A 25,350-nucleotide genomic window follows, 5' to 3' on the forward strand; every position below is an offset into this window, starting at 1 on the left:
GGAGGAAGACCAGACAGGTGGATACCAACAGCCTTAAAGAGAGAGTCCTGGGGTCGGGACTTGGGGTGTGAAGTGAATGTGTGTGAGTGAGACAGCGGGGAACATTGAAGGTTGAGCTTGTGCACGGAATGTTCTGGGTGAGACAAAGTTTAACATGGGAACATTTAAGGACTTTCTGGAGTGACATATTCTGAGCCAAAGAGATAACCTTTCTTCTCTCTGTGTGAATGACACCACCTCCTACCAGTCACCACAACCTGTAACCTGGAGTCATCCTAGGGGTTCAGTCTTCATTGCCTCCCTTACATTCATTTGGCCAACAGAACCTTTTAACTGTATTTCCTAAACATCTTTTTTTTTTAAATATAAATTTATTTATTTATTTATTTTTGGTTGCGTTGGGTCTTCGTTGCTGCGCGCGGGTTTTCTCTAGTTGCGGCGAGCGGGGGCTACTCTTTGTTGCAGTGCGCGGGCTTCTCATTGTGGTGGCTTCTCTTGTTGCAGAGCACGGGCTCTAGGCGCGCGGGCTTCAGTAGTTGTGGCGCGCGGGCTCTAGAGCACAGGCTCAGTAGTTGTAGCACACGGGCTTGGTTGCTCCGGGGCATGTGGGATCTTCCCTGACCAGGGCTCGAACCCGCGTCCCCTGCATTGGCAGGTGGATTCTTAACCACTGCACTACCAGGGAAGCCCCCTAAACATCTCTTGATTGCAGTTGCCTTGATTGAAAACCTCGAAATTGCCCCCACCCCCTTGCCCCACTGTCCTTTAAAATTCAAACCAGATCTCACTCCCAGGCTTAAATTCTCCCAGTGGCTTCCCACTGCTTTAAGATACAAATTCCTTAGTGTGGCAGACAAGGTCCTTGGTATCTGGTCACCGTTTACCTCTGTGCTTTAGTCACATAGTTCTCTGTGATTAAAGGTCCTTGGAAAGACCTTCCACACCTTCTCTTGGATCTTTTTCAAGATCCCTCATATCTGTGGAGATATGAGAAACCTTATTTCCTTCACTGGGAGAAATGACCATCAGAGTATGAGTAGCCCCCTGTGCATGCCCCTGGCCCAGAACTAATCACATATTTCCCCCTCTGGTCTGATAGCTCTAGACGGGAGACACTGTTTATTTCACCTGTAAACCTCAGAGCCTACCACAGGGTTTGGCCGGAGTACATGCTCAATGGATATTATTGAATGAAGAAGGAATGAGTGAATGTTGAAATCTCCTTAGCTGAGGGTAGGAATTGGGGTTGGAAGACTGAAGGTGAGAGGCCAAAGTCTTGAATGAGAGTTTACTAGCTGTGTTTTATGGGACCTGGCTATCGACACCTTCTTTTAGGGAAATTGCCTTGTCTAGTAGTCAGCTGTCCTGAATCTTGCATCCTGACACCATTCCTGTACAAATGATTAAGTTGAGTGATTCTGCCCTTCTATCTGCTTGCCAGGGACCTGTGTGACCTGTCATGAAAAGATGAGCTGCGTTAATTGGATTTTCTCCTGGGATCTGGGAATTGGAAAACAGGTTAAAATGATAAGCTCTAGGAGCATAGGTTGAAAGGATACATCAAGAATTGTCAAGAAATATTTAGCAGAAGTTGCAGAGTGGCCTGGATACATTTTTATGACCTGTGCGATGTTTTATAATATTTTGAATGGGTTGCCAACGTTTGAGAATTGGAAGGTTTCACATTGAAATCTGGCTATTTGGTTTCTCTTGTAAAATTCAAAAGTCTGATATGGCAAAAACTGAAGCCAAGTAGAACACAGGGCACCTGCTTTCCCCTTCACCATGGCCTTCCCCACGCCATATGCTCACACCTGGCCAGCTTCATTCATTTACTTTATCTGCTTGGCCCCTATAGCCATCTGACAACCAACTTGTTGAAGGAACAAGTTAGCAGTGAGGGCTTATATGCAAGCCAGGTTCACAGGGGAACAGAATCCCTAAGAGAGCAAGGAGGAAACTGGTGGGAGTTGGGGAGTAGGTGAGAAAGAGAGAGGATACAGCTGCTAAGAGAGGGAAACCAGTGTCCAGAGATGCCTGAGTTTCTGGGCTTCTCAGTTCTAGTAACCGCTCATGGTTACCTTCATCATAATTCCCTTTTCTTGAGATAATTTGCAATGCAATTAGTCAGGCTAAGGGAGGGGGCTACTAGGAGATTGGTAGATAACAGCAATGAGGCAAGTAAGACAGTGGTTTATTTAGATATTAGCCTCAAAGAAGAAATTCTTACATGAAGGTGGAATATAAATTATAAGGTGCTGTCAAGAGTTAGACTCTTGTCGACTATGTATCCTGGTTCAGAAAGATCAGAGAAGGGGCACTGAACAACCTCTGCTCGAGAGGATGTATAGTCAAAAGTATTCTCAGAGAAAATCAGAAGCATTCTGGGAAGGGCTGTGGGTATGCAGGGTTCCAGAGGGTTTGGAGGAAGGAACTAGGAAGTCTGGGGAGAAGAAATTTGGAAGAGATTTAAGTTTTGATCATTTATATCATCTAAGAGTGTAGACTGGGCCTGGTAACTAACTTTCACTGTGTGTTGAAAAGAGAGGTCTGTATTTCAGCAAACAGAGAAGGCTTCCTGAAAGAGGTGGCATCTGAGCTGCGTTTTTTTTTTTTTTGTTTTTTTTTTTGCGGTACGTGGGCCTCTCACTGTTGTGGCCTCTCCCGTTGCGGAGCACAGGCTCCGGACTCGCAGGCTCAGCGGCCATGGCTCAGGGGCCCAGCCGCTCCACCGCATGTAGGATCCTCCCGGCCCGGGGCACGAACCCGAGTCCCCTGCATCGGCAGGTGGACTCTCAATCACTGCGCCACCAGGGAAGCCCTGAGCTGCGTTTTAAAGAGATGAAAAGGAAATGCTTCACAGGCAGACAGAGCCACAACTGTAAAGGCTGAATTCTAAAGGGAGAGTGGGCAGTTTGCAGTTAGAGTCTGGATCATGGGGCCTGAGTCACCTAGCAAGTTATTTTTGTATCTTGGGGCCTTGGTTTCCATTATTATAAGAATAATGATATTGTAATTCTATTCTAAGACTCAATGTTCCTACCCTATCTCACTTTTAATATTTCTCAATTTAAGACGTATCTTACAATTGACACCCCAAAATGCTTGCTTTATCACAGGGCAAAGAAAAATTGTGACAGTGTTATCACTAACTAGGTATATGTAAATTTACCCATCCACAGAAAGATGTTCATTTGATAATTAGCTTAGTTATTTGCATTGATGGTGCCATGCAGTTGAATTTTAATCTGAATCTCAAAGTGTCATGTTAGGGGTCTTCCAAAAGGTTACATTGTGTTGAGTCATTGAAACAATAAGATATCGTATACACAGATTAGTTGTCATGCATACGGAATACAATTAAATGTAGAAATGGCCAACTCTCTAAATTTGACACAGAAGTTACAAATCTAAGAAGAGGTTGTTTTGACTAACTGAAGTGTCTGAGGACACTGAATGTTTAACTGCCAAATAGTTTCTAGTTATTAAGAGAAGCTGTGTAGATTCTAGGGCTATGCAATTCAATTAAAAAAAGAAACCAAGTTTATAAACAAAGAAGAAACATATATAATGCTCGTATATTCTTTGAATGTCTCAAAAGTATGCTGTTACTTTCTAAAGATGATGAAGAGATCAAGATATAACCATACATTATGAAAAACAGCATGCCATCATGCTATACTTAACCAGATGGTCAAAAGGGTTATTATATAAGACTTTAGGCAGTGGAAGTGAGAAGACTTAAACCTAACTTCTGCTTATGGTACTGAAGAAGAAAGTGGTACAATTATGATAATAACCAACATTAACTGAATGATTACTATGTGGCACTGTTGACTTGAGTTCTTATCTGTTCAGCCTCAGGACACTCTGTCAGATCAGTGGTATTATCTTCATTTTGCAGTGAGAAAGCTAGCAGGCAAATCCAGGAAGTTTACCTCCAGAGCCACTATGCTGTTCTAACCCTCCCTGTGCATTTTTACAGGTATGGTTTTTAGGTTGAGTTTAGAAGTATATACGTAAATACAATGTATCCATGGTACTTTTTACTTACATGCCATGAGTCCGTGGCATCTAAGAATCAGAAGTAGGGGATTGTGGGATTATTGTGGGCATCAGAAGATGAGTATCTTACAGTGGCTCCTAGAAAAAGCGTGTATCAGAGGGCAGGTGTTGCAAGTTGAGTAAATGAGCCTGCATTTTCAGAATCCTATCATCTTAGAACTGGCAAAGGCTACTGAGAGAAAGGCGTCAGTAAGGAAGAATGTTTTCTGTGGTTTTGAGAACGGTTCCTCCACACAAAACGCCCTGCCTCCCCCATCTGTCTAAATCCTTCTGATCTTTCCATGCTCACCCCAAATGCCAGCTCCTTCTGAAAGTAGTCTCTGGTTATATGAAAATATATATCAATACATGGGAGATACTTCCAAATTATTACGTGATGAAGCCGGTAAGTGAAAGACGGATTTTATCATTAAAGTTACCCTCGCTCCTCTCCTGGCCTCGGTTTCTCTAAACTGAAAGGAAGTGGTGGCTTAGACCATCTCTTCCTTTTATAATCTCTACTCTTTTACCCTTTTCAGATTTCTGCCAAAGCTGCCTTGAAAAGCAACTCTCCTTCCTCAGACCTGCAGGCGGCGGCTCCTCCTTGTTGGCAGCTCAGCAGGGCGGGGCTGGAGAAGCAGGAGAAGAGGCGGGGGCTCCGGGGGAAGCGCGGCGCGCAGCCACGTGACTTCCTTCCCAAGGAGCCTCAGCTGCCGGCCTCCCAGCAACCGGTTCGTCCCGCCTAACGACGCTCGCGCATTCTGGTTGGCCCTCGGGACGTATTTGGCAAGGAGGCTCCCACGGTCGCGCCGCTCATTGGCTTCCGCTACCGTCGCTCAGGCGCGTTGCCCGAGCGCCCGCAGGCGGTGCTACCGGAAGCCCCTCCCATTGGCCGTCGTGTTCGTGGCTGGCTGGCTGGCGCTGTCACTCCGGGTCGTTTCCCTGAGGTCGGTCCTCTGCTGGGGGCGGGAGGAAGAGGGGCAGGACTGGGGCCTGACGAGCCGTCGCTGCCGCCGCTGTCTTCGCGGCTGCTATGACCAGCGGGCGAGGCGCCCTCCGCAGCTCTGCGCAGCGCTAGTCGCGGCCGTGCGCCAGCCGTAGCCGTCTGGGTCCCCAGCGCAGCCGCTCCCGCGGCTCCCTCGGCTCTTCCAGCGCCGCTTGCGAGACGAGGCGGAGGCAGGATGAAGATGACGGTGGATTTCGAAGAGTGTCTGAAGGACTCGCCCCGCTTCAGGTAGCCGACGCGGCCGCCTGGCGCCGGGCCGGCGTCACCCGGAGGTGCCTCCCCCGGCGGTGGGGGCGTGAAAGGCAGACCGCGGAACGCGCGGGAGGCCCCGTAGTCCGCGCCCTCCGACGGGGCAGGCTGCGGATGCCGTCGCTCCCGACCCGGAGAGGGCACGACAGCCCCGACTAGCCCTTCGTGAGGGGCGAGGCTGAGCCAGAGGAGGATGTTGCCTCCTTATCCCCCTTCCTTGCTCTCTGCCCGGGGCGGAGCGCCCGAGAGGCGGGGCGCACCAGCTCCGGGGAACTGGGATGCAGCCGCGTCCCCGAAGACTCGTGCCCTTTGCGGTGCGCGCTCTCGTCCCCTTCCTCTTGCCGCTCGTCCTTTCCCCTTCCTTCCGCTGCTTCTTCGTTTCCACCCCCACCCCAGCCCCTCTTTGAGGGAGCTTGCAGGGCACCCTCCTGCAGTTCACTTAGTTCCTTTTACCCCGAGGGTGAAGGAGTGGGGGGCGAACTGGGATGTTGATTTATGCTGCTGGCGTGTCTCCTGCCTGGGGGGGTCTCCTCGGAAGGCGCTGGCGGTTGATTTTGCAAGGGAGCCGGGGATGGGAGTCCTTTGACCAACAGCATTCTGTCCACCTTGGTCCGAGACTGTAGGCTTTTCTTTACACCTAAGCTCTTTGGAGGGGCACCAATGTCGAGAGGTACCGGGCTGAGGGGTGAGGACTAGGAGAAACAGTGCATTTCTGTTTTGAGAACGGAAGTAGGAGGGCCCTGAAGATGGCATTTCTGTTCCTCTTCTAGCAGCGTCGGCCCGGGAGTGCCCCCATCACCGTCGGATGCTCCCAGTGGATCTGTCACATAAACTGACGTGGTGGCGCTCCGATTCACATGGGCTGGCCACCTTGCCTTGAGAGAGGCGGCAGTCCTGAGGGTGTCCAGAGCACAGACTCTTTCGGTTTCGGGCATCGTAGGAAACTCTTGAATTGTTTTGGAGAATGGAGTTTTGCTAGGTTGTGTTTTACAGTGCATTTATAGGGCTGTCCTTAGGCCTTAAAAATAAGGCCTTTAGAACTTCCGTTAGATAGTGACATGTCTTGAAAGCGTCCCCTGAGCATTGATGTGTGTGTGCCGGCTGATCTCTAGGCCAAGCCTGGGTTGTAAATTCCTGCATCCTCTCTGCCTGGGAACTAACTGTTCTCATCGTTATCACTGTTAATTTCATTGCCATTTTCTTTTCAGTGAAAAGCAAAGAAACTATTGTAAAACTAAGGAGCTCCTACTTCTAAGAGAATGTCCTTTGATTTTTTTTTGTTTTGTTTTTTGGTGTTAATTTTATTTGGGCTATTGCTTGTAAAAACGTACACCTGATTTGATTGTTGTTGTTGGTATTAGTTTTTAAGACTTACATTGTGCGTGATTTGATGGACTCAGAGGAGATACAAATGGATTGTTTAGGACAGCTTTGCAAGTTAGATTCCAGGACTGTGTGGCAAAGGAAGTAATTTTTAAAGTGTACCTTAAAAAGTTCTACTTTTTTGGTGAAATTGTTGTTAATATTACTGGGTAACGAGGTAATCACGACACTTTTTACCTAGAGAATGTGGCTTTGTGCTCAGTTTGTTTCACAGTTTAAATTTCATTAAAAAAAAAAAAGTTGAGAGAAGTGATTTGGAAATGCTTCTAATCCCTGGTGTTGGTCACAAACCATGTGCTGTCTTTGTTTTTAAAATAAAAGAATCATTGAATATAAAATAAGAGGAAAAGATACTGATTAAGTCGTATGGAATATTATAGTGAACGTTTGTTAGACTTGAATGTAATTTATATTCTATATTAATTAGGATGTTAGGGATTTTCTAGAGTTGTTTCCGGTATTCCAGTTGCTGTTGGCTGCAAATTGGGAAGACAAACCAAGATTCAGAGAACTCTAATATCTTGTATACATTTGTGAGACTAGATTAAATTTGCAATAGAGGCAAGAATGCCAGGAAATAAAAGTCTCATCATTCACACTTCTAATTTTTACAGTTTTCCTATAATCCCATTACTGTGTAGGCTTCTATAGCATTTGAAAATAATGTTTCAGAAGTCTTTTTATTCACATGCCTTATGTATAAGTGAAACTTTTAAAAGCATTGTGCACTTTATGAGTGATATATTGAAGTGTTTGTATCAAAAGAGAAGATTTGTGGTGGCTGGGCTTGTTTTTTTGAGAGCAAGGCAGCTGTACTATTTATTCCTTGTAGTGTCCTGATCTATTGTGCTGCTTTAAATCTAATTCCTATTTTTATTATCCTTCACAAATGAATCTTGTGGCGTTTAAGTCTGGTATGTGGACATAACTGCCTTGAATGTTGTAGAATTAATGTAAATGGCAGCTCTTGCTGAAGAAAAATTTCATCAGTGTTCAAGCTTCAGACATTAATTTTCCTATTAAATTGGTAAGGAAACAGGAAGACTGGTTGAAATAGGGAGAGAAGGATGTTGCAGTTGCAACATTGTTTTTAGTAATTTGAATAGTCCGTGGTTACTTTTACATTCCTGTGAACATTTTGTTTTGTTTTTAGATTGGAAGGCACATTTCATTGTGTAATTTTGGGTTCCCTTCTTAGTTTTTAAAAAACCAGTCTAAAGGTGAAAATCTTGTTCATTTAAAATCTGTAGGAAAGTGAATGCATCTAAGTGTACATTTCTAAAGTGGGAATTATCCATTTTGACCAACATTTGTTGAAGAAGTTTGAACTTGTTTGGGCCCTAAACTGTAAATTTATAAAATTTTAATAAAAATTGTGCTTTTTCCTTTATATAAACATACGGTTCACTCAGGAAGTGAAATTTTGTTTGAAACAAAAAGTTGAATTAGTGCTTTTTTTTTTTTTTTTTTTTTTTTACAGTCCAGGTCTTTTATTTTCTTTACACCCATCGTGCCATGAATTCATAGGGAATGGGCTCCAACAGTTCAGGCTTCTTTCCGTTGGTTCTCACGAAGTGTGCTTCTCTGGGTGGAGCAGTCTGGCGCTTCAGTTGAACCCAATTACCTTTCTCTTTGGCGTCCTTCTTTTTCTGATTATTTTCCTTCACCCGTTTCAGGAAGCTATCTCGGCTCTTAGAATGCTTAATATGCTCGACACGCACATTAATTCTCTTGGCGAGAATCTTGCCCTTAACTTGTTTACAATGATGCCAACAGCATGCTGGGTAACATTGTAGACTCTCCCAGTTTTGCCATGGTAATATTTGTGGGGCATTCCTTTTTGAACAGTGCCCATTCCCTTGATATCTACAATATCACCTTTCTTGTAGATTCGCATGTATGTGGCCAAAGGAACAACTCCATGTTTTCTAAAAGGCCTAGAGAACATGTAGTGGGTGCCCCTCCTCTTTCCCTTTGTGTTGGTCATTTTGGCGAATTACTGGAAGATGGCGGTTCCGCTAGTGCTTTTTTATTTTTATTTTTTTTGCGGTACGCGGGCCTCTCACTGTTGTGGCCTCTCCCGTTGCGGAGCACAGGCTCCGGACGCGCAGGCTCAGTGGCCATGGCTCACGGGCCCAGCCGCTCCGCGGCATGTGGGATCTTCCCGGACTGGGACACGAACGCGTGTCCCCTGCATCGGCAGGCGGACTCTCAACCACTGCGCCACCAGGGAAGCCCCTGCTAGTGCTTTTTTTTTTTTTTTTTTTTTTAAATTATTTATATTTTGGCTGCTTTGGGTCTTAGTTGTGGCACGCGGGACCTTTTGTTGTGGCGTGCAGGCTCTTCCTTGCGGTGCACCAACTTCTCTCTAGTTGTGGCGTGCGGGTTTTCTCTCTCTAGCTGTGGCACGTGGGCTCCAGGGCTCGTGTGCTCTGTAGCTGTGGGGCGTGGGTTCCCGAGTGCGTGGGCTCTGTAGTTTGCAGCACGCGGGCTCTCTCGTCGAGGCACGCGAGCTCAGCAGTTGGCGGGCTTAGTTGTCCCGGGGCGTGTGGGATGGAACCGGAGTTCCCTGCCTTGGAAGGCAGATTCTGTACCACTGGACCACCAGGGAGGTCCCAAGTGCTTTTTGACTTGTGGAAGATTTTTGCTCTAATTCATTCCTCAGATATAAAAATATTGAGTCTTTATCTGGTACATTTATTTTTTATCCTTAACAATGTTTATTTTGCACTGATCTGAAGGTTTTTTGTTTGATTCTATTTCAGATATCCTTGTTCAGCAACTTAGGATAAAAATCTTAAAAAGATGTTTTAGGGTGAAAGATTTTAATGGTTGAAAGATATTGGAATAAATAAATAAATGCACACATAAGTGTGTGCACGTGCACACACATACATATAATGTTTTGCTCTTAAGCTGGTGCCAATCCTGGCTGGTTTGCCTCTTTACCTTCCATATTTAGAACCGGTATACACTCTTAACAATTGGTACTTTATATACATGGAAATACAGTGGGCAAGAGATGAAGCAAAATGTGTTTTTATTTCAGAAGTGGTAGAATGGCATTATAAAGTATCAATAGTTTTATCATGAACCAAAATACAGGAACCCAGCTACTCCTCATTGCAGCTTCTAATTCCTCATTTAATGTAGTACCAGCATAAGTTGAAATAAGGAAGAACAAGCTTTTATAACATACCAGACCTTATACTAGATGCTTTTATAGCTACCATCTCTTTTAATACTAAAATATATTACGATGTAGGAATTACTATCTTTGTTTTTAAAATGTTTAAAAATTACCAAACTGGATATTTTGAGAAGTTAAACTGACTTTTTTTTTTAAAATTTTATTTATTTTATTTTTGGCTGCGTTGGATCTTTGTTGCTGTGTACGGGCTTTCTACGGTTGCGGAGAGCGGGGGCTACTCTTCGTTGCAGTGTGCGGGCTTCTCATTGTGATGGCTTCTCTTGTTGCGGAGCACGGGCTCTAGGCATGCAGGGTCAGTAGTTGTGGCACGTGGGCTTAGTTGCTCTGCGGCATGTGGGATCTTGCCAGACCAGGGCTTGAACCCGTGTCCCCTGCATTGGCAGGCGGATTCTTAACCACTGCGCCACCAGGGAAGCCCAAACTGACTTCTTAATGGTGGACTTTCAAGTGGTGGACTTGGAAGTGAATTCACTCTTTTACTCCATCTCTTGAGCCACAGGCTTTATTGCATTAATTAAATTTGCATTAAGTGTGTGTATGGTGTCTTTTATAATACAGAAGTTTAAAAATTGGCATTTGTGTATTCCCTAGAAAAGTGTTCCCATTCCCATTATTATAGGATATTTTCTATTTTTAGCAATTTTTAGTTTCATGTAATGCAGCTGGATTTAGTTTTGAGTGTGGGAGATAATCCTATTTTATTTTCTTCCTAATGGAAGCCCTTGTCCTAATACCTTTTATTGAATAATCCATCCTTTCCCCATTGATTTAAAATTATACACATACGTGCATATACATATATGTATACGAACATGGGTCTTTTTCTGGATTCTGCTCTTTTCTACCAATGTAATTTTTTGTTCTCTTGCAAATATTGTTAATATATTAGTTGTAAAATTTTATAGTCTGTTATGATATCCAGTGGGACAAGTTTTCCTTTGTTACTGTTTTTTCCAAAAATTTAATGGCTGTTCTTGAATATTTTGTCTATATAATAGCTTCTTCAATTCCAGAAGAGGTTACGTCTTTCTATGTATTTTGGCCTTATTTATTTAAAACTTTTTATTATGTAAAATTTCAATGATGATCCAACTACATGCTGTTTATTAGAGAAATACTTTAGATTCAAAGATACAAATAGATTGAAAGTAAAAGGATAGAAAAAGATAAACAGTGCAAGCAGTACCCAAAAGAGAGCTGGAATGGCTATACTAATATCAGATAAAATAGACTTTATGACAAAAATTACTAAAGATAAAGGACGTTTTTTAATGATAAAAGAGTCAATCCATCAGGAAGACATATACTTATAAACATATGCACTTAGTATAGCCTCAAAATACATGAGGCAAAAATTGACAGAATTGAAGGGAGAAATAGAAAATCCAACAATAATAGAGACGTAAATACTTTCAATAATGGGTAGAACAACTAGCCAGATGGTCAACAAGGAAATAGAAGATGTGAATAACACTATAATCCAAAAAAAGATTTAATAGATATCTATAGAACACTTCATGCAGCAGTAGCAGAATTCATATTTTTCTCCAGTTCACATGAATACATTTTCTAGCACGGACTGTATATTAAGGCATTAAACAAGCTTCAGTAAATTCAGAAGGATTGAAATCATGAAAAATATGTTCTTTGGCCACAATGGAATGAAATTAGAAGTCAGTAACAGAAGGAAATCTGAAAAATTTATAAATAGTTGAAAATTAAGCAACACATTCCTAAATAACTAGTGGATCAAAGAGGAAATCACAAGGAAATAAGGAAATACTTTCAGACAAATGGAAACAAAAATACAACATACTAAACTTATGGGATGCAGCTAAAGCAGTGCTTAGAGTGAAATTTATACCTACAAACACCTATATTAAAAAGAAGAAAGATCTCAAATCAGTGATCTAACCTTCCATCTTAAGAAACTACAAAAAGAATAGCAAACTAATGTCAAAGCAGGGAAAGGGAGGAAATAAAAAAGACTAGAGCAGAAATAAATGAAAATGGAGACTAGTACAACAACTAGAGAAAATCAGTGAAACCAGAAGTTGGTTATTCATAAGGATCAACAAAGCTGACAAGCCTTTAGCTAGACAAAGGAAAAAAAAGGAGAAGACTCAAATTTCTAGATTCAGGACAGAAAGAGGGGACATCATTGCTGTCTTACAAAAATAAGAGGGATTATGAGAGAATACTATGAAGAATACTCAGACAATAAATTAGTTAAGCTAGATGAAATGGATATATTCCTAGAAAGACACAAATTACTGAAAATGGCTCAAGAAGAAATAGAAAATTTGAATAGACATGAGATTGAATTAGCAATCAAAAAGCTTCCTGAAAAGAAAAGCCCAGGGACTTCTCTGGTGGCGGAGTGGTTAAGAATCCGCCTGCCAGTGCAGGGGACACGGTTTCGATCCCTAGTCTGGGAAGATCCCACATGCCGCGGAGCAACTAAGCCCATGTGCTACAACTACTGAGCCTGTGTTCTAGAGCGCACGTGCTGCAAATACTGAAGCCTGCATGTCTAGAGCCTGTGCTCCGCAACAAGAGAAGCCACCGCAGTGAGAAGCCCATGCACTGCAACCAGGAGTAGCCCCTGCTTGCCACAACTAGAAAAAGCCCACGCACAGCAAGAAGACCCAATGCCGCCCAAAAGAAAAAATAAAAGAAAACCCCAGGCCAAAATGGCTTCACTGATGAATTCTATCAAATATTTAAAGATGAATTAACAACAGTCCTTCATAAACTCTTCGAAGAAACAGTAGGAACGAAGTGTCGCTTCCCAACTGATTTATGGGGCCAGTATCACCCTGCTACCAAAGCCAAAGATATCACAAGAAAATTACATACCAATATCTGTTATGAATACAGGTATTAAAATCCTCAACAAAATATTAGCAAACCAAATATAGCAATATATAGAAAGGATTGTACACCATGACCAAGTGGGATTTATCCCAGGAGTACAAAAATCAATCAATGTAGTAAACTGTATTAATAGAACAAATGATGCAAACCACATAATCATCTTGATACAGAGAGAGCATTTGACTAAATCCAGCTCACTTTCATGATGAAAATACTCAGTAGTGATGAACTGGGTGATTGGGATTGACATGTATACACTGATGTGTATAAAATTGATGACTAATAAGAACCTGCTGTATAAAAAAATAAATAAAATTCAAAGATTAGAAAAAAGAAAATACTCAATAAACTAGGAATAGAAAAATTCCTCAACCTGATAAAGGACATGTATAAAACACTCTCAGCTAACATCATACTTAATGGTGAAAGACAAAGTTTTTCTCTAAGATCAAGAGAAAGTCTGTTCTTCCCACTTCTGTTTAGCAGTGTAGTGGAGGTTGTAGCCAGAGCAATTAGGCAAGAAAGAAAAATAAAGGCATACATATAAGAAAAGAAGTAGTAAATCCATCTCTACTTTTAGATTATATACAGTTGTCTCTTGGTATCCATGGGGATTGGTTCCAGGACCCCCGTGGACATCAAAATATGTGAATACTTGGGCTTCCCTGGTGGTGCAGTGGTTGAGAGTCCGCCTGCTGATGCAGGGGACGTGGATTCGTGCCCCAGTCCGGGAGGATCCAACATGCCGCGGAGCGGCTGGGCCCGTGAGCCATGGCCACTGGGCCTGTGCGTCCGGGGCCTGTGCTCCGCAACTGGAGAGGCTACAACAGTGAGAGGCCCGCGTACTGCAAAAAAAAAAAAGAAGAAAAAAGTGAATACTCAAGTTCCTTGCATAAAATGGTGTAGTATAGTCAACCCTCTTTATCTGCAGGTTCTGCATCCAAGGATATGGAGGGCTGACTGTATCTAGTACATAGAAAATCTTAAGGAATGCACAAAAGTCAGAACTAATAAGTTCAACAAGGCCGTAGGATACAAGATCATTGTCAGAATATACCACAGTTTATTTATGCATTCACCTACCAGAGGACATCTTGGTTGCTTCCAGGTTTTGGCAGTTATGAATAAAGCTGCTATATACATTTGTATGCAAATTTTTGTGTGGACATAAGTTTTCCACTCATTTGGGTAAGTACCAAGGAGCACAATTGCTGGGTTGTATGGTAAGTGTTGCCAGAGTATATTTAGTTTTATAAGAAACCCCCAAACTGTCTTCCAAAGTGGCTGTGCCAGTTGCATTCTCAAGAGCAATGAATGAGAGTTCCTGTTGCTCCACCTTCTCACCAGCATTTGGTGTTGTCAGTATTCTCGAATTTAGCCATTCTTGTAGGTGTGTAGTGGTATCTCGTTGTTTTAATTTGCATTTCTCTGATCACGTATGATGTGAGCTTATTTGCCATCATGTGCTTATTTGCCATCTGTATATCTTCTTTGTTAAGGTGTCTTTTAAGGTCTTTGGCCCATTTTTTAATTGGGTTGTTTGTTTTCTTATTGGTTTTTAAGAGTTCTTTGTATATTTTGAAGAACAGTCCTATATTAGATATGTGTTTTGGAATTTTTTTTCCCCAGTCTGTGGTTTGTCTTCATTTTCTTGATTCTCTTTATTTTTGATATGGAAATTCCCTCTGTCCTTCATATATTGGGTTTACTGTTCTTGATTTTCATGTTGTTGCTTTTTCTATTTACTTATTTTTGCAGTGCGCAGTTGCCACTACCCTCCCTTGAAAAGGTGCATTTTTTTTTTCCTTTTAGACTTTAGCTGTTTGGAAATGTTTGTATGTTTGTAGATTGAAACGATTTTCTCTCAGAATTTGCAGGCATTGTTCTATTTTCTTCAGGTTTTCAGTGTTGTTGTTGACATGTGATGCTGTTTTTACTTCCTGATTCATTTTTTGTCCCTGAAGTTTTTTTAGATTTTTTCTTTACTGCTGGTATTCTGAAATTTCACGATGATGTGCCTTTGGGTGGGTCTTTTTAATTTATTGTCTTGGACATGTACTTTCAATCTGAAAACTCATGTGTTTTAGTTCTGAGGAATCTTATTATTTCTTTGGTAGTTTCTTTTCCTCTTTTTTAACCTGTTATTTTTATATTCATATTTTGAATGAATCCTCTAATTTTCTTTTTTCTCCCTTTTTCTATTTCTTTGTCTTTTTGTTCTACTTTCTGGATGATATATCCAAATTGTTTACTAATCCTAGTTTTCAAGAATTCTTTCTTACTGTGAATATTCCTTTTTAATGTCAACCCATTCTTCAAGAGCTTTCCTTGTATGTCTGAAGAAATTAGTCATAGTCAACAATTTTTTTTCCTCTCTGAATTACCTTTCCTCTAAGGTTTTTGTTTGTTTGTTTGTTGTTTGTTTTGGTCTCCTTTTAGAAGTTTTCCTTAATGTGTTTCTGTTGACCCTTGGCTCTCTGTTTACATCAAAGAATGAGGCACTTAAAAAGTTATTGGAAGTATGGTATATTTTGTTACAGCTTGTTGACTGGTGAGTTTCTCTACAGGGCAGTATTTTCATTGGGACCACTCCCAAATGTCAGTATCTTTAGGTCTTTTCTTATTTATCTGACATGTCCTTAAAGAGCCATCTTCTGCCTGGTAGGTAGAGCATAAGTGCTGAATTTCAGAGAACTGAGCTAGGGAAGGGATTGGGGAAGGGCTGTGGGGTAGAGACTTCTTACTGGAGTTTCTCTCTCATAGGGAATTTTTAACTGAGTTTTAATCAATACTTTTGATTTAATTATGTAAACCTTTACAGAAAATAAAGCTCCCATCTTTTGTCAGGGTCAGGGAGGGGTAGTCATATCAGGTTGGAGGAGTGGAATGAGGATCTGAAGAGTTTGGTTGCTCCTTATGAGTATAAGATTTCAACTAATCCTGTTTTCACCCTCCCACCTCCTCCCACCTCCATCCCGGTATTTTGAGACATATGACATCTTCATGCCTCTAACCATTAGGGGATTCTGTATTGTGGATCTTCTTGCTTGACATTGGCTTCACAAGTGTACTTTGAAGACTTAGGTTTTGGCATTTTCTGGTCTGAGTTACTGTTGTTTTATTTGCCTTTCAGATTCCAGAATTGTGTTGCTACTGTTATTGCTTCTGTTCTTTGTCCTGTGTATTAACCCACCTTACTTTTCTGTCATTTTAATTGGATTTTTTTTTTTTTTTTTTTTTTTTTTGCGGGCCTCTCATTGTTGTGGCCTCTCCCGTTGCGGAGCGCAGGCTCAGTGGCCATGGCTCATGGGCCCAGCCGCTCCGCGGCTTGTGGGATCTTCCCGGACCAGGGCACGAACCTGTGTCCCCTGCATCGGCAGGTGGACTCTCAATCACTGCACCACCAGAGAAGCCCTTAATTGGATTTTTTGAGAAAATGGAGATAAATGGATGTATTTGATCTGCTGTTGGTATGCAAAGCATAATTTCTACTGGAGAACACTCTCTTAGGGTAGTGAATGTGGACCAAGTATGTGAGCTCTGGAGGTTGATTACCTGTTTGACTGCTTTTTCACTTACTCGTTGTGAGATCTTGGGTAGGTTTCTTACTTTTACCTAGGCTCAGTGAGAACAGTACAGCATTACTGAGAATTCAAAATGCTTTTCACCGAAGTAGGTGGGGAGTACCCACTTAATAATGCTAATTTCTCTTCCTCTTTCTCTTGTATCCTTGAAGAGAAGCTTGGATGATTTAGTTAAGGATGCAGGCATTCCCACGTGGAAATAATAAGCTATCGGTTGGAAGCATCTAGAATGCATGAAGGATTAGGCATGTTACTTGTAAATATGAAAATCATCTGTGTTGTGGATGATGAAACAATAAAAGTAGATGGACAGACTTCACTTTGTAGGAGAGCAGTAAAGGTCTTTAAAAAGGGCCATATGTAGATTTTATGTGTAGAGTATTTAAGAAGGAAGAGTGAGCAAGAGAAGAATAGGAGGAGAAAAAACAACTGAGGACACAGTGCCTTAAGGATTTAAATCCTGAATGATGACAGAGCAAAGGATAAGTGAACTGAGAGGTTGTAGAAGAAAACTACTATGAAGAAATGTACGTGTTTACTCGAGAGTACATGAAATCTGTTTCCATTGAATTGTATCTAGGATTTGGAGGTTAGACAGATGAGAAGCAATGCAAGTTAAACCTCTATAAAGATCCGGGTAAATGAGTACATGAAGAAATTCTCATAGAAGGAATTAACTTGATTGTAATCTTGTAGTACTTTGTACCTGAAATACGTCAGGATTCTTTATTGAAATATAATCAGTTTTTCTGTTTAAAATTTTTATATTTTCTGTGATGCCACAGACATACTCAAATTTAAATATAAATTTTTCACTGCTTAAAAAGTTATAGTTCAGTGCTGAAGTGTAAAAAAAATGGTAAAATAGTTTAACCAAAGGCAGGCAATGGAGAATGGGCATTACTGTTGCAGGAAGGGGGACCCCTTCCAGGGCACGAGAGTGGGCTCTTGTCTAACACTCGGAAATGAATTGTCCGAGGAGACACATATGCTGACATAAAGCAAGAGACTTTATTGGGAAGGGGCATCCGGGTGGAGAGCAGGAGGGTAAGGGAACCCAGGAGGACTGCTCTGCCACGTGGCTTGCAGTCTCTGGTTTTACGGTGATGGGATTAGTTTCTGGGTTGTCTCTGGCCAATCATTCTGACTCAGGGTCCTTCCTGGTGGTGCATGCATCGCTCAGCCAAGATGGATTACAGCGAGGAGGATTCTGGGAGGCTGGCAGGGCATATGGACTGGCATCACCTTTTGACCTTTACTGAATTCTTCTGGTTGGTGGTGGCTTGTTAGTTCCATGTTCCTTACCAGGACCTCCTGTCGCAAGATAGCTCATTGGTGCCTGGCCAGGGTGGGCAGTTTTAGTCAGTGGTTCCCCTAACACTAGGACAATTAATATCAAGGATTTAACTTTGTATGTATTCTAGAGTCACTTTTAGACAAAGATGTGAGCAAGTGTGTATACTTTTAAAGTTGACTCATATAAAATTAAAGTTGATGGGACTAATTTTAGTTTTTTAGTTCTAGCCAGAAGTGTGTGTGTTTTTTTTTTTTTGGCTGCACCTTGGGGCTTGTGGGATCTTAGTTCCCCGACCAGGGATTGAACCCAGACCCTTGGCAGTGAAAGAGCGGAGTCCTAACCACGGTACCGCCAGGGAATTCCCCATGTTCATTTTTAAATAAACAAAACTTTTCCTTTTTTAAAAAATAGTTTTTAACTTGGAGATAATGTTTTACTTTGATTTTCAATTTTCTGTTCAAAGGGAGGCTTTATAGTAAGTTAAAAATCCATTTCTATGAATTTTCAAATGAAAGTATTTAAACTAATATAATAATAAAGAGACTAGATTTTATTGGTTATGGTCAGGTAATAGTTTTATATGAATAAAGTGAATTAAGATACTTCCTAGCACACTTATCATTTAATTTGAAGACCTCTTTTGGCATTTCTTTCAGGTTTTATGGGCTGGCTAAGAGCCACCTCTGTTTGTCTGAAAAAGCCTTTGTTTTTCTTTGATGTTAGAAGGCTATTTTCCCAAAGCATAGAATAGTAGGTTGGCTTTTTTCTTAAAGCACAATGTCATTTCATTGTCTTTTGTTTATGTTTTTTATGTTTTTATCATTTATGTTACAAGTTTGTCTTATTGTTGCTCTTTGGAGCATAATGTGTCTGTTTTCCTCTGGCTGCTTTTAAGAGTTTTTTCTTTGACTGGTTTTCAAGCAGTTTTACCATGATGTGTAGGTGTGGTTTCTTTCATATTCATCCTGCTTGGGGCTTGTAGGGTTTCTTCAATACATGGGGTTTGTAGAGAATCTTTCATCCATTTGTAAAATTCCTGGCTATTATCTCTCCAAATGTTGCCTCTGCTTCACTTCTTCTCTTCTTCTGGGACTCAATTCCACATATGTTAGAATTTTTTTGCTGTGTCTTACATGTCTCTTGTTCTTTTTTGAAATATTCTTCATAGAGAAATAGGATATTTTTATTCATCTGTATTCCCTCATCTTCTGCTGTGTATGAACTGCTGTTAAACCTGTCTGTGGAGTTTTCAGTTGTATCTTTTCACTTTTGGAAACTTCATTTGATTTTCTCTTTTATAGATTCTTATTCTTTGGTGAAAATCACTAACTTTTCATCTGTTTCTTGCAGGTTTTTCTCTAGGTTCATGAATATATTAATTATTGGCACTTTTAAGTCACTAATAAAACCAATATCTAGGTCATCTGTCGGTCTATTTCTATTTGTTTTGTGTTTTCTTTTTGTTGTTATTTAGTTCTTTCTTTTGGTGGGCCCAGTTTTTAACTTCATGCTATACATCGTATTTGAAAAACAGTAGATGCTCTGGATGATATTATCTTCCCCCAGAGAGGGTGAATTCTTTCCTTTGTTAGGTAGACAGTGTGACCGATGATCATCCTAGTCCAGTCACTGAATAAGCTTTGTCAGTTTCCTATTGCTGCTTTAACAAATTATCCCAAATTTAGTGGCTTAAAACAACACAAATTTATTATTTTACAGTTCTGAGGGTCAGAGTTTCGATACAGGTCTCATTTAGCTAAAATCAAGGTGTTGGCAGGACTGCATTTCTTTCTAGAAGGTCTAGGGAATAATCTTTATTTTATTTATTTATTTTTAAAAATTTATTTATTTATTTATTTTTGGCTGTGTTGGGTCTTTGTTGCTGCACACGGGCTTTCTCTAGTTGCAGTGAGCGGGGGCCATTCTTCGTTGCAGTGTGCCGGCTTCTCATTGTGGTGGCTTCTCTTGTTGCGGAGCATGGGCTCTAGGTGTGCGGGCTTCAGTAGTTGTGGCACGTGGGCTCAGTAGTTGTGGCTTGCGGCTCTAGAGCACAGGCTTAGTAGTTGTGGCTTCTGCGCTTAGTTGCTCCACGGCATGTGGGATGTTCCCGGATTAGGGCTTGAACCCGTGTCCCCTGCATTGGCAGGCAGATTCTTAACCACTGTGCCACCAGGGAAGTCCCAGAATCTTTATTTTTTGACTTTTCTAGTTTCAAAGGGCTGCCCATATTTCTTGATTCATGGCCCCCTTCTATCTTCAAAGCCAGTAATGACTGTGACACTCTCTGTCTCCCTCTTTCCCTTATAATGACTCTGTGGTAACATTGGACTTACCCAGATAATTCCAGGATAATTTCCTCATCTCAAGGTCAGATGATTATCAACCTTAATTCTTTCTGCTGCTTTAATTCACCCAAACAGTGTAACCTAACATCTTCACAGGTTCTGGGGATTAGGATGTTGGCATCATTGGGAGGCCATTATTCTGTCTACCACATTCCACCCTCTGACTCCTAAAGTCTCACCTCTGTCTCACATGCAGAGTTTATTAACCTCATTGCAACTTAAGTCTCATCTCATCTGGGTTGAAATTTTGCCAAAAGTCTCATTTGTGTTTGTTAGTTTACACGTTACCATCTTAAAATCACAGTGCAAAGTTTTGGTAGCTGTGCTATTTTTTTTTTTTTTTTTTTTTTTTGGTTGGGGGGCCCTCTTCCTTTTTTCCCCTCTCCCGTTGCGGAACCCAGACTCTGGACGCGCAGGCTCAGTGGCCATGGCTCATGGGCCCAGCCGCTCCGCGGCATGTGGGATCTTCCCAGACCGGGGCATGAACCCGCATCCCCTGCATCAGCAGGCGGGCTCTCAACCACTGCGCCACCAGGGAAGCCTCAGCTGTGCTATTTTTTATTTAGTAGTATGTTATAAATTTTCACTGTTGCTAGGAAGGTTTTATGATTTAAAGAAAATGGTTGTATTATATGTTCTATCAAGATGTTATAGCATAACACTTACTGCTTATTCCTGTTTTCAAAGTGATGATTCCCCCACTTTTCTGGATTATAGATAATATGATAACTAATAATTTCATGTTACTTTTTTGAGGGTAGACAAATTATCTTGTACAATTTCCCACATTCTGAAATTGTCTGGTTGTTCCCTCTGGATAGACTCAGTTTAAACAATTTTGACAAGAATACTTGTGAGTGGTGATGTTTCATTTCCATCAGGAGGCCCATGATAGTTGGTCATCTTCCGGTTGATCTCTGGTACCATGGATTGGGAACTAGGGGGAAGAGAGGCTTCTGAATCAAAAGCCTTGAAATGGGAAGGAGCATGATCTTCAAGGAACTAAAAGAGACCAGTGTGGACTGGAGCAAGTGAGCAAGAGGAACGGTGGTAGGAGATGAGAGAGAGAAACAGGGATCATAATCATGTTAGGCCTTGTAAGTCATCCATTGTAAGAAGTTTGGATTTTATGATTAGTGCAATAGGAAGCCATTAGAAAGCAGTGGTGAGAGATGATAAGGATTATATTTTTAAAATATTTTGAGTACTGTTCGGAAAATGGGTAGTAGAGGGGCAAGGGTGAATTTGGGGAGAACAGTTAACTAGTTTCCTGCAATGGCTTCCTTATCAGGCTAGGCCAGGCAAGAGATGACTCGGGGAGATAGTAGAGATAATTTTTGTGGTAGAATCAAACAGAATTGCTGTTGAATTGCTCGTCAGGAACAAGAATAAAAAATGACATTTTTACCTTTAGCAACTGGGCGGATATAGGTATTGTTTGCTGCTAAGGGGAAGGCAAGGGAAGAACAGGTTTTGGGTAAAAAATAAAGAGTTCTATTTTTGTACCTGTTAAGTTTGAGATATCTAGTAGACACCCAGGTGGTGCTGTTAAGTAGAATCGGCACAGAAGTGTAGCCTTTTGTAATTTTACTTTACAAACTGATATGATCTCATCTCATACTCCCTTTTAGATTATAAACTCTTTGGTACAGAGACCACCACTGTCTTCATTTCCTTTCACTCTCAGCATAATACTTTGTGCACAAGTTAGGCTACAGACTTTTATTGCCAAAAATTATGTTCATAAGATAGTCATACATTCTCCATTTTCACATAACATACTATTTTTAGTTTAGAAATCTTTCTGTTATTGTACTATTGATGAATTTGAAAAACTATAAGTAATACGTGATAGCTGCTAGGGCTTGTGTAACTTTTCCTTCACTACATAGTAATTAAATCAAACCAAAATCTTTAGATCCTCTTGGGTAGTTGTTATAATTCTAGAGAGCCTAGTCTTTTCTAGGCTACCAGAATATTTATACTTGGGGTTTATAAGGAAATAGTTAATTTCACAAACTGAACTATTCAGAGAATTAATGCTTATTGTAGTTGTATAGAAAAAATTTTACATATCATATTCTTTTTTATTTTTTTCAGTTTTTTAAAAAATTTTCCGCTTCCACCTTGAGAGACTTTGGGCTCTCGGCAGTGAAAGCGCGGAGTCCTAACTACTGGACCACCAGGGAGTTCCCTAAAATAACATTATTTTGTCTCCTTGATAAACCCTTAATTTTTCAGCTGACTATCTAGTTAGAATATCTATAACAGTCTTTTGGAAACTGTTGTTCCTTGACAACCTGATTCAGAATGAGATAAATATTAAGGCTCCTTAAGCAATTATAAAATAGTTGTTCTTAAGGTGCTCTTAGTAATCATGAAATCATTGGAGTAAGTATGTTTCTTTAAGATAACCTTTGAAGTGCATGTTGACTTGGGGATATATGATCTTAAAATTTTTATCAGACAGCAAAGGAAACCATAAACAAGACGAAAAGACAACCCTCAGAATGGGAGAAAATATTTGCAAACGAATCAACGGACAAAGGATTAATCTACAAAATATATAAACAGCTCATGCAGCTCAATATTAAAAAAGCAAACAACCCAGTCCAAAAATGGGCAGAAGACCTAAGTAGACATTTCTCCAAGGAAGACATACAGATGGCCAAGAGGCACATGAAAAGCTGCTCAACATCACTAATTATTAGAGAAATGCAGATCAAAACTACAATGAGGTATCACCTCACACCAGTTAGAATGGGCATCATCAGAAAATCTACAAACAACAAATGCTGGAGAGGGTGCGGAGAAAAGGGAACCCTCTTGCTCTGTTGGTGGGAATGTAAATTGATACAGCCACTATGGAGAACAGTATGGAGGTTCCTTAAAAAACTAAAAATAGAATTACCATATGATCCAGCAATCCCACTACTGGGCATATACCCAGAGAAAACCATAATTCAGAAAGACACGTGCACCCCAGTTTTCATTGCAGCACTATTTACAATAGCCAGGTCATGGAAGCAACCTAAAAGTCCATTGACAGACGAATGGATAAAGAAGATATGGTACATACATAACAATGGACTATTACTCAGCTGTAAAAAGGAATGAAATTGGATCATTTGTAGAGACGTGGATGGATCTGGAGACTGTCATACAGAGTGAAGTAAGTCAGAAAGAGAAAAACAAATATCGTATATTAACGCATGTATGTGGAACCTAGAAAAATAGATAGTACAGATGAACCAGTTTGCAGGGCAGAAAATGAGACACAGATGTAGAGAACAAACATATGAACAGCAAGTGGGGAAAGCGGTGGGGGGTGGTGGTGGTGGTGTGATGAATTGGGCGATTGGGATTGACATGTATACACTGATGTGTATAAAATTGATGACTAATAAGAACCTGCTGTATAAAAAAATAAAACAAAATTCAAAAATTAAAAAAATTTTTTTTATCAGTTTTTACTTTAAATCATGTTCTGGTTATCTACTGCTCTGTAACAAACCAACTTAAAATTTAGTGACTTAAAACAACCATTTTATTTTGCTCATGATTTGTGGGTCAGGAGTTTGAAAAGGTCTTGGCTGGAAGGTTCATCTCTGATCCATGTTATGAAAACTGGGTGGCTGAGGCTGGACCATCCACTTCCAACGTGGCTTCTTTATTCACATGCCTGACGCCCCTGTGCTTCATGGTCCTTCTGCCGTCTCTTCACATGTCATCTCATTCTTGAGGCCATTTAAGCTACCAGGCCGATTAAGGGCTAAGCCTGGAACAGGTTCAGCATCATTTCCACTGTATTCTGTTAGGGCGGTCACAGGAGTCACCCAGATTCAAGGGAGTGGAGAAATAGACTCTGCATCTTGATGGGGGAATGGCCAGGTCATGTTGCAAATGATCATGTGTGGCCATCTTTGGAAAATATAATCTGCTGCACATTGTATCCAAAAGTGCCCTTGGCAATAATGATGAGGAAAATTATAAAGATGCAATAAGATTGCATATTTAAAGCTAAAGCGAGCTATTTTTGTCTGTCAAATTGACAGTTTTAAGAGTTCTCATTGCTAGGAAAGGTATAGGGAAACAGTCCTCATACTGTTGGAAAGCGTGTGGTTTGGTAGAGCTTTTGTGAAGGACAAAGTAGTAAAATATCTCAGAATTTTAAAATGCATATGCTTTGATTTACCATTTTTCCATCTAGGAATTTCTCCTAAGGAATAATAGGAAAAGTGTGCAAAGTTATATGAACAAGGGTATTTTTCAGGTAAATTTATCACATTATTTATAAGAAAAATTGTGCAAGTAGAATATTGGTTAAGTAGAATACTGTTTAGCTATTAAAATACAAAGATAACTAACACTTAAAAAGTGCTTTATATTTACTAGGACCATTCTATGTGCTTTATATAACTTGTGCAGTCATGTAGGGCCTCACTCTTAGAAGGGCCCTGTGCTTGGTTTAATGCTCTGTCACTATTTTGAAATTCGTAATTGTTAAACAAGAGGCCTCATTTATTTTTTTCCATTGGTCCCTGCAGATTATGTTGTCTTTTCTACTTGTGAACTATGTTTTTATATCTTTAAAAGTTGAAAAAAACCCAGAAGATAATTTTATGACACAATGAAAATTATACAAAATTTAAATTTGTGTTCATAAATAAAGTTTTATTGGAACACATCCATGCTTATTTATTTACATATTATCAATGACTTTTTTGCTACAGCAGCAGAATTGAGTAGTTGGAACAGGGACTGTATGGCTCTCAAAGCTTAATATTTACTATGTGGCTCTATATGGAAAATTTGCCAGTGCTTGCTCTATCGATCTAAACCACTGTTCTATTCTGCCTTTCATAAAAGAATGAGAAATAGATCTCAATTTATGGGGATAATGTCCATGATACATTATGTGAAAAGAAAAAGTGGAATATAGAATATAATTTAGAATGTGTAACATGACACTGTGTATGTCAAAAGGGCTATTAAAAAGTCTGGAAAAGTCTGGAAAACTATTAAAGTATTTTATCTCTGGGAAATAGGAGTATGCTTTCTGGCCATTATTTTTGAAGTTTTGTTTACAAAAATAAGTGCTATTAGTAAAAAAAAAAAAAAAAAAAGATACTATGGGGAAACGGAGGCAGTACATTCTTTCCCTTCCCCCTCTGCCCCCCACAACTTTTTATTTTAAAAATGTTCAAGCTTACTGAAATGTTGAAAGGATGTACAATGAATACCTATCTAACCTTTATCTAGATCCTCTGGTTGTTAATATTTTGGCACATTTGCTCCCTCTGTCTTACACACACACACACACACACACACACACACACACACACACACACACA

At 40.5% G+C, this 25,350-nt stretch overlaps 1 protein-coding gene and 1 pseudogene across 4 annotated transcripts in view; one reads left to right on the forward strand and one right to left on the reverse strand.

Moving 5' to 3' along the window:
• The first annotated feature begins 4,941 nt into the window (after positions 1 to 4,941).
• The window catches only part of ACAP2 (ArfGAP with coiled-coil, ankyrin repeat and PH domains 2), a 162,717-nt gene continuing 142,308 nt past the window's right edge, over positions 4,942 to 25,350 (forward strand). For 2 of the 4 annotated variants that reach the window (XM_027108310.1, XM_027108324.1), the window contains exon 1: positions 4,942 to 5,278. In XM_027108310.1, coding sequence (XP_026964111.1) covers positions 5,226 to 5,278 — 53 coding nt within the window. In that variant the 5' untranslated portion in view covers positions 4,942 to 5,225. The remainder of the gene's footprint in view (positions 5,279 to 25,350) is intronic. The other 2 variants (XM_027108302.1, XM_027108315.1) reach the window with 2 other exon arrangements.
• LOC113621495 (60S ribosomal protein L21 pseudogene) lies at positions 8,163 to 8,719 on the reverse strand (annotated as a pseudogene).

Source organism: Aethalodelphis obliquidens, unplaced genomic scaffold (genome assembly GCF_003676395.1).
Source record: "Aethalodelphis obliquidens isolate GAN/ISIS:26980383/991018 unplaced genomic scaffold, ASM367639v1 scaffold1, whole genome shotgun sequence".
Taxonomy (NCBI): domain Eukaryota; kingdom Metazoa; phylum Chordata; class Mammalia; order Artiodactyla; family Delphinidae; genus Aethalodelphis; species Aethalodelphis obliquidens.